This window comes from Hordeum vulgare, chromosome 3H, assembly GCF_904849725.1.
Source record: "Hordeum vulgare subsp. vulgare chromosome 3H, MorexV3_pseudomolecules_assembly, whole genome shotgun sequence".
Taxonomy (NCBI): domain Eukaryota; kingdom Viridiplantae; phylum Streptophyta; class Magnoliopsida; order Poales; family Poaceae; genus Hordeum; species Hordeum vulgare.
Genome location: NC_058520.1, coordinates 503,373,836 through 503,383,090, shown reverse-complemented (window position 1 = coordinate 503,383,090; position 9,255 = coordinate 503,373,836). Strand labels below are relative to the sequence as shown.

At 45.1% G+C, this 9,255-nt stretch overlaps 1 protein-coding gene across 1 annotated transcript; it reads right to left on the bottom strand.

Annotated features, from left to right (window-relative positions):
• Positions 1 to 8,153: 8,153 nt before the first annotated feature.
• LOC123441930 (60S ribosomal protein L27-2-like) lies at positions 8,154 to 8,579 on the bottom strand. Its single transcript, XM_045118098.1, has one exon. The coding sequence runs from the start codon at positions 8,577 to 8,579 to the stop codon at positions 8,154 to 8,156; it is 426 nt and encodes a 141-aa protein (XP_044974033.1).
• Positions 8,580 to 9,255: the final 676 nt, after the last annotated feature.

The following is a 9,255-nucleotide window of genomic DNA, read 5'->3' as shown; positions in this document are numbered from 1 at the left end:
GTTTTCGGGGTTTTAATTATCGCGTTGTCGGGCTGCCCACCTCCCTCTCATCTTAGCCAACACCCCCTTTACACGGCCTAAGCCTAGCCACCTACCCTAGGACGTTTCCAGAGCGTCCGATCGCAATCGGAGGGTCCAAAAACACCCGAAACCCTAACCCTAACCCCTCTGTCTATAAATAGACAGCCAATCACTTCTTCCCCTCAATTTCCGCGCCCTGCCTAACCCTAGCCGTCACTTGGCGTTCCCTGATCCTCCCAGACTGCTCCTCCCCCCACCTCCAGCCTCAGGCCCGTCAGGACCTAGATCGGGCCCTGGAAAGACCATATGGGCCTGACCCCGAGCTCCCTTGCACCCCTCCCATGGCAGACGATGCTTACCCGAGACCCTCGAGCATCATCTGGTCGCCGGAGCACCGCCGCAGCGTCTCCCTTGCCGGCGCCGTCGATCCGCTGCCTCTGGCCAACCACCCGAGGACGAGGCCCCGCGCCGAATCCTTGCTTCTTCCCGTCGTCGGCCCATGGCCTCGCCGTCGCTGGTGCCGTCAGTCGCCGTGCTCGCCGCCTCAAGCCCCTGTCGCCGAGAATGGCAACCCGGGGCCGGATCTTCCGCTGGCAGGTCTCGCCGGCCCTCGAGCCTCGCTGGAGCGCCGCCCCGCGTGCCCGGGGTTCCCTGCTCCCGCGCCGCCATGGCTCCTGCTCGGGATCAGACGACGAGCTCCAGGTCGGGAGCGCCTTCCCCAGACGCCTCGCCGTGGGCTGGCCGCCGCCAGGCCCAGGTCGCTAGGCCCAGGCATGCACCGACCGACCTCCTTCCTGCGCCAAGGCCAGCCTCGCCTCTTGGGCCCTGCATCCCCATAGGCCCAGCGCGCCCTAGCCTCCTCTCCAGGCCGGACGAGCCGGCCCAAGGTGAGCTACCCCGGTCGTGTATTTTTTCCCCTAGGCGCATCTTAGTTATATTGTGCGTGCAGATTCGGCCCATTTAGATTAGTAATTTTCCCGACGATTTAACTAATTTCCGGTATTAGCTAAATATATAAACCCCCGTAACTTATATTCCGTACGTCGGATCGAGGTGATCTATATATGGATTTGGTGTAGAATTTCGCGTAGTATCCGTTTTTGCAACTTGCATAAATGTTTGATGAGGTTTGACCCACTGTTTGCCTAGAATAAGGTGATGTTTTAATAGGACACGTCCCGTACTTAATTTTCACGCAAGTCCGGATTGTTCGTATGCCGTAATAGAAATGTCCATGTTTTAGGAACACCTTTGCCACGTATTTTAGAGTAGTCGTTTGTATTTTTGCGTGTAGGGATTTGCCGCTAGTTTATTTCCCCGTGTTTATGTTATTTTCTCGCATTTACGTGTGGTAATATTTTGTTGTTGCAACCCCACATATTTTATATGTTTTCGGGGTAGAAAAAATCCCATGGATTTTTCTGTGAATTTAGTTTTAGCTTTTGAGTAAGTTAGTTCGCGCGATATTTTGCCGTGATGCCCTTTTGATTAATTCGTAGGATTTATTCCGTGCTTTGTTTGATCAAGTTGTCAACTAGGGAGTTGTTCTTGGGTGTTTACTCTAGCCCCTGGTATTTTTTGTTGCAGTAGAAAAGCATGTTTAGGTGTGGTTTTCTTGCTCTCAAGTTGCTAGAAATAGTGCTGATTTGGAGGAGCTGAAATATTTCTATGTCTGGAATGTGTTACATTTTGTTACTGTCTTGTCTTGCTTCTATCTTGTGATCTATAGCTCTTTTGAGGTTGGTGCAATGGAGTTAGTTGTAACCCTTGTGATTCTCTAGCATGCTATGAATTCTCATGCCATTTGGAGTCCTGTAGCTTATGATTTTGCTGCTGTCAATATGGCTTCAGATCGAAAACTGCACTTCCATGAGGTGTAATTTTCACTAAGTGTGAAATAGTGTGTGAGATGCCATTTTGCGTCTTATTTCCCTAGTGATCCATGATGCCATGCTAGTTGTTGTTAGTTGTTTGTAGTAGTGCATCTTGCCCTCTATCGTGTCATGCCTTGCTTGAGTTTATCGGATTGGTGTAGCCCGTAGTTGTGGGGTGTAGAAGATGTTATGTGGTTGATTTTGGCAGATTGTAGTGTTTTCTTGTTTTGCTCGTAGTTGTTGAACCGTAGCTCCGATTTGATCGTGTCCTACATGAAAATTGCTTAGAATCTCATGTAGTTTCTTTTTCACTTGCTGTTTGCATGTTTTGAAGTGCTCGTGACCGTCGTTGCACACATTTTGCATTCATTCCATCATATCTGGCGGTGTCCGTTGTTCCATAATAGAGCGCTCCTAACACGATCGGGGTTGTTATGGGGACCCCCTTGATAATTCGTTTTAGATTAAAGCTGGTCTGGCAAGGCCCTACATTGGTACTACATTTGCCTAATAACCTAATAAAATTGCATAGGGACTTTCCGGACCCCGAGGATAATTTAATCAACCCCCCGGGCCAGTGCTCCGCCTGAGTGTTGGTCCACCCACCTAGCAGTCGGCGGTGCCACCTCAGGGCAACTCGAGGTTTGGCTACCGTCCACTATGCATAGACAGTGTGTCCTGAGAACGAGATACGCGGCTCCTATCGGGTTCGTCGACACACCGGGTGGCCTTGCTGGATTAGTTTTACCTTTGACGAGATATCTTGTGCATCGGGATTCCGGCGATTCTTTGGGTAATCTCAGAGTTGAGGTTTTCCACTAGGGAATCCGACGAGATCACGAGCTTCGTGATTGAGGATTTCTATGCGGCTTGTGGTAATTTGTGATGGACTAGTTGGAGCACCCCTACAGGGTTAAATCTTTTCAGAAAGCCGTGCCCGCGGTTATGTGGCAACGTGGAAACTTTGTTTAACACTGGTTCTAGACAACTTTAAGTGAACTTAATTAAAACTTGCCAACTGTGTGCGTAACCGTGACTGTCTCTTTTGTGAGTTCCTTCTCCGATCGAGGACACGGTGGGGTTATGTCTGACGTAGGTAGGTGTTCAGGATCATTCATTTGATCATTAGTAGTCACGTCTGTTATGCGTAGATCTTCCCCCCTCTTATTTTCTTGTACTCGTAAGTTTAGCCACCAAATATATGCTTAGCCGTTGCCGCAACCTCACCACTTAACCATACCTCACCCATTAAGCTTTGCTAGTCTTGATACCTTTGGAAATGAGATTGCTGAGTCCCCTGTGGCTCACAGATTACTACAACACCAGTTGCAGGTACAGGTAAAGGTTACTCGATGCGAGCGCGTTGATTGTTCATTGGGAGTTGCTTCTTCTTCTTCATCATCATCGATCTAGGTTGGGTTCCACGCCGGCAGCCTGGGATAGCAAGGATGGACGTCGTTCTCATTTTTTCTCGTTTGTTTTCGTCCATAGTCGGACCCTGCTCTTACTCTTGATGTTTATGTAATGTACTGTTGTGACTCTGATGTAGTTTGTGGCGAGTGTAAGCCAACTCTCTATGTATATCTCTTCTTTTCAGTACATGTACTTGTAACGATATCCATTCTTGCGACACGACGAGATGCGCTTCTATCCCTGACGAGGCCTTCGTGCCAAATTGAGGATAGGGTCTCATCTTGGGTGTGACATTCCCCCTCTCCCTTCTTGTAATGAATTGAGTTTCCCCTTTGAAGTTATCTTATCAGTTTGAGTCTTTGAGAACACTTGATGTATGTCTTGCACGTGTCTATCTGTTGTGATCAACTTGCGGGTTTGTGAGAATTGGGAACCTATGCATATGGGTTGGCACACGTGGATTCATGTCAGTACTCGATGTATGTTTTGGTGATCAACTTGCGGGGTCGTGACATTGGGAACCTATGCATAGGGGTTGGCACACGTTTTGACTCTCCGGTAGAAACTTCGGGGCACTCTTTGAAGTTCTATGTGTTGGTTGAATAGATGATTCTGAGATTGTGTGATGCATATCGTATAATCATGCCCACGGATACTTGAGGTGACAATGGAGTATCTAGGTGACATTAGGGTCTTGGTTGATATGTCTCTTAAGGTGTTATTCCACTACGAACTCTTGAATAGATCGATCAGAAAGAATAACTTTGTGGTGGTTTCGTACCCGACAATAATCTCTTCGTTTGTTATCCGCTATTAGTGACTTTGGAGTGACTCTTTGTTGCATGTTGGCGGCTAGTTATATGATCCAATTATGTTATCTTTGTTGAGAGAACTTCACTAGTGAAAGTATGAACCCTAGGCCTTGTTTCCACGTATTGCAATACCGTTCGTGCTCACTTTGTTACTAGTTACCTTGCTGTTTTTGTAATTTCAGATTACGAAAACCTATATCTACCATCCATATTGCACTTGTTTCACCATCTCTTCGCCGAACTAGTGCACCTATACAACTTACCATTCTATTGGGTGTGTTGGGGACACAAGAGACTCTTTGTTATTTGGTTGCAGGGTTGCTTGAGAGAGACCATCTTCATCCTACGCCTCCTGCGGATTGATAAACCTTAGGTCACCCACTTGAGGGAAAATTGCTACTGTCCTACAAACCTCTGCACTTGGAGGCCCAACAACGTCTACAAGGAGAAGGCTACGTAGTAGACATCAGTGGTCCATCTTGAGGAAGCCAAGATCATCATCATCTAGCTCAAGAGGACTAGGTGCAAGGTATAGGTTTGCCATTGATAGGTTTTCACTTTTAGGATAGATCGTCGTACTGTCAAGGGTGGCTCTCAAGTGAGTAGCTTGATTGTATCGTTCATTGAGAGCTCAAACAATTTGCATCCATGCATAATACTTCTTGGTTCTTGTTTTATGTTTCTCTTTGTTAGTTTTATATCTTAGATCATCTTCATGACAAGCTCAAGTTCATCGAAAACAGAGTACATATGCATCTTCTATGATGTTTTCGATGTTGGGAGTTTTTACCGGTCTTATTCGAGGAAGGGTTCTCACCATTTTATTATGGGCCTTTTCTCACATGCTTATTATTGATATTTCTATCAATATTGTGTTATTCCATGTCGTTAGCTTTCTAACAAACTTGGTTTCGTTGAATTCGGAGTCCGTATGCGAAAGTTAAGGCAGTTTCTATGGCGAGCGGTAGTACCGCTTGTGCCGAGCGGTAGTACCGCTTCGTTGGACTTTATTTGCGCATCCTTTTTGCCTCGGCATGGCTAGTGAACCTCCCGAGCGGTAGTACCTCTCCCACGATCGGTAGTACCGCTCCTTCGGACTTTATTTGCGCATCCTTTTTGCCTCGGCATGGCTGGTGAACCTACCGAGCGGTAGTACCGCTCCCATGAGCGGTAGTACTGCTTTGTGTGGGTTGTGAAGCCTAACGGTTGGATTTTCCTCAGATATAAAAGAGGGTCTTCTTCCCCATTGAACCTTATCTATTTAGCTCGTGTTCTTCCCCCATTGTCGACCTTCTTCGAGCTTGCTAAATCTCAATCCCTCCAATGATTCTTGCTAGTTCTTGAGGGAAAAGAGAGAGGAGATCTAGGTCCACATTTCCACCAATCACTTTCTCCTCTAAGTGAGGGTAACCCCTTGGGTCTAGATCTTGGAGTTCTTCATGTTCTTCTTCGTTCTTCCTCTCATTTTCCTCCCTAGCATTATTTGCTTTGGTAGGATTTGGGAGAGAAGGACTTGGGCACTCCATGTGCCCTTGCCATTGCATTTGTTGCATCGGTTTGAGTTCTCCACGGTGATACGTGGAAGTGAGAAGTCTAGAAGCTTATTACCTTTGGGTACTTGGTACCCCTAGAAGCTTGGTTGTGCCTCGGAGCACAATCATTGTGGTGTAAAGCTCCGGGCAAGCATCGGGGTCTCCAATTAAGTTGTGGAGATTGCCCCGAGCATTTGTGGTCACCTCGAAGCCATATGCCATTGTGGTGAAGCTTCCTGGTGTTGTTGGGAGCCTACAATGAAGCTGTGGAGATTGCCCCAACCATGTTTGTACGGGTTCGGTGACCGCCCTCAAGGGTCCCTTAGTGGAATCACGGTATCTTGCATTGTGTGAGGGTGTGAGGAGATTACGGTGGCCTTAGTGGCATCTTGGGGAGCATTGTGCCTCCACATCGCTCCAACGGAGATTAGCATCCGCAAGCGTGTGAACTTCGGGATACATCATCGTCTCCGCGTGCCTCGGTTATCTCTTACCCGAACCCTTTACTTATGCACTTTACTTTGTGTTAGCCATATTGTTTCTTGTCATATATCTTGCTATGACTTAGTTGTTTATCTTGCTTAGCATAACTTGTTGGTGCACATAGTTGAGCCTAGTTGTTTTAGGTTTTGTGCTTGGCAAATTAAACGTTAGTTTTATTCCGCATTTGTTCAAGCCTAAACCGTAATTATTTTAGAGCGCCTATTCATCCCCCTCTAGGCGACATCCATTTACTTTCAATTAGTATCAGAGCTAGGTCTCTCTTTATTAGGTTTAACCACCTAGAGAGTAAGGATGTCGACTAGGGGTTTAGGATTCACTGACACTCTTAGTTTCCATGGCACAAATTTTGATGTTTGGGTAATTCGCATGCATAATAAATTTTGGGTCTTGGACCCAAATTTAGAGCGAATTGTAGATATGGGTTTTCCTCCTCCAAAGGACTCTCAAAATATATCTTTAGAGGATGAGAAAAACTCTTATCTCGATGCTCAAGCTTCTAATGTGCTTTTTGATGCTTTGAGCAATGTAGTTATATTTCAACTCATGCCATTCCGGGATGCTCACGAGTTGTGGACAAAGCTTCAAGATAAATATGGTACATCCAAGATTTGTGGGAATGATTGTTCTCCCTCCACCTCTGGTCGTGTGGTCTTCTCAACTACATCTACTTCACCTACATGTGGATTGCCACAAGGTAATGATATGGTGAGTAATGGAGATCATTGAAATGATGATAGTGGGCTTATTGTTGACGATCCTTCATCACTATATTATTGCAATGCTTCATCTTTGGGATTTAACACTTTGAGCACTCTAAATGTTTTACATGCTTGTGTTGATAGTCCGTGCATGTCATGTAAAAATCATGATGATATGCTTTCTATATCTTCTTGCCATGATAAATATGTATCTATTTCCTCGAGTTGTTGTGCTAACAATGTAGAGGTTTGAAGATTAGAAACATTAGAAAATATGCCATTCATACTGAGGCTTGGTATCATTATGCCATTGGATCAATTTGGACCTTAGTTGCGGTTATGATGGCATTTCTTGTTGCATTTAAATTTACTAGTTTCAATGTATGTTCTAATTAGAGGCTCTAGAGAGCTATATGTTGTTCAATAATGAGAACTATGTAAGAACGTTACGTATTTATTTTGGTCACTATTGTACTTTGGCTTTAATGTGATGATGAATTTCTATTAATTTGGTCACTTCTCTATTCATGATATGTTGTAATGGTTTATAATACACGTACCCATGTGGAAAAAATGAAATACGTTCGAAAAAATGAAATGCCTTTTATAACACATGAGTTTCGTATGAAACCCTCATACTTCGAAAGAGAATGTCCGATTTGTACACGAAGTGCATCCAGTTTTGAATCATGTCGAATCATGTGAAGAATAGATCTTGTTGGAATTTCTTGAATCATGTCGAATCATGTGGAATCATGTCGAACCATGTGAAGAATAGATCTTGTTGGAATTTCTTGAATCATGTCGAATCATGTGGAATCATGTCGAATCATGTGAAGAATAGATCTTGTTGGCATTTATTGAATCATGTCGAATCATGTGAAGAATAGATCTTGTTGGCATTTCTTGAATCATGTCGAATCTTGTGAAGAATAGATCTTGTTGGAATTTCTTGAATCATGTCGAATCATGTCGAATCAGGTGAAGAATAGATCTTGTTGGAATTTCTTGAATCATGTCGAATCATGTCGAATCATGTGGAATCATGTCAAGTCATGTGAAGAATAGATCTTGTTGGCATTTCGTGAATCATGTCGAATCATGTGAAGAATAGATCTTTTTGGCATTTCTTGAATCATGTTGAATCTTGTGAAGAATAGATCTTGTTGGAATTTCTTGAATCATGTCGAATCATGTGAAGAATAGATCTTGTTGGAATTGCTTGAATCATGTCGAATCATGTCGAATCATGTGGAATCATGTCGAATCATGTGAAGAATAGATCTTGTTGGCATTTCTTTAATCATGTCGAATCATGTGGTGCCTCGTGAAGAACCACATGTTCTTGCCGTAATTGAACCTCTCCTCGAGCTTGGCCTTGGCAAACTTGGCGGCGTTGAGCTTCTTGTCCTTGGTGGTGAGGGAGTCGGGGGTGCCGGAGACCACCTCCTTGAAGTCGACATCGAGGGTGTAGCGGGTAGGCATGAGGTGCGTGAAGTTGACGAGCTTGAGGAAGACCTTGACGCGGGACTTCTTGGCCGTCTTCTTGGTCGATTCCTTGCGGATCACCTTCTTCAGGTATTTGGCCAGGCCGGCGACCAGACAGTGCCCGTAGGGGAGGTCACCAGTGCCCTCCTCGAACACGAGCACGATCACCGCCTTCTTCCCGGCGTACCTGCCCTGCAGCAGGATCACCACCTTTCCCGGCTTCAGGAACTTCACCATCTTTCTACTCCTCTCCTGGCGCTGCACCGTCGCCGATGGGTTTTGGGTTGGGGGAGGGGTTAGAGGCTGTGGGTGGGGGAAAGCTGGCGGCATGGTTGGGGAGGAGATTATATAGGGTTGGCGGCGCTAGGGTTTCGCCGAATCATGTGAAGAATAGATCTTGTTTTTGGTGGTTCTTCAACAAACACCTCGGTCGTGGTTGGCACATGGCATTCATGTCGGTTTGTGGCACCAACCGGGGCCAAAGACATCCTTTCGTGTCGGTTGGTGGTACAAATTGGGAAAAATGAAATAATTTTGAAAAAATGAAATGCCTTTTGTAAGAGATGAGTTTTCGTATGAAACCCTTATACTTCGAAAGAGATTGTACGATTTGTACACGAAGTGCATCCAGTTTTTGCGGCAACCCTCTCAACTTTTTAGCACATGCTATATGGGTGAAATGACGATACCATGCCAACTTTCAACCTATTAAGAGTTGATTGTAGTGCTTTTCAATTTCTAGGTCATTTAGCTCCAAAAAATCAGTAAAAGCATGCAAATACCAAATGAAGTGAGAAAGTGTTGAAAATTGATGATGTGGCCTTGAATGGTTCAATTTGACCACACAAAAAGTCTGGAGTTCAAATAAGTTCGAAAAAATGAAATGCCTTTTGTAAGAGATGAGTTTTCGTAT

What these genes read in the sequence shown, in the direction of transcription:
- LOC123441930 (XM_045118098.1), bottom strand. Translation starts at nt 8,579, where the DNA reads ATGGTGAAGTTCCTGAAGCCGGGAAAGGTGGTGATCCTGCTGCAGGGC.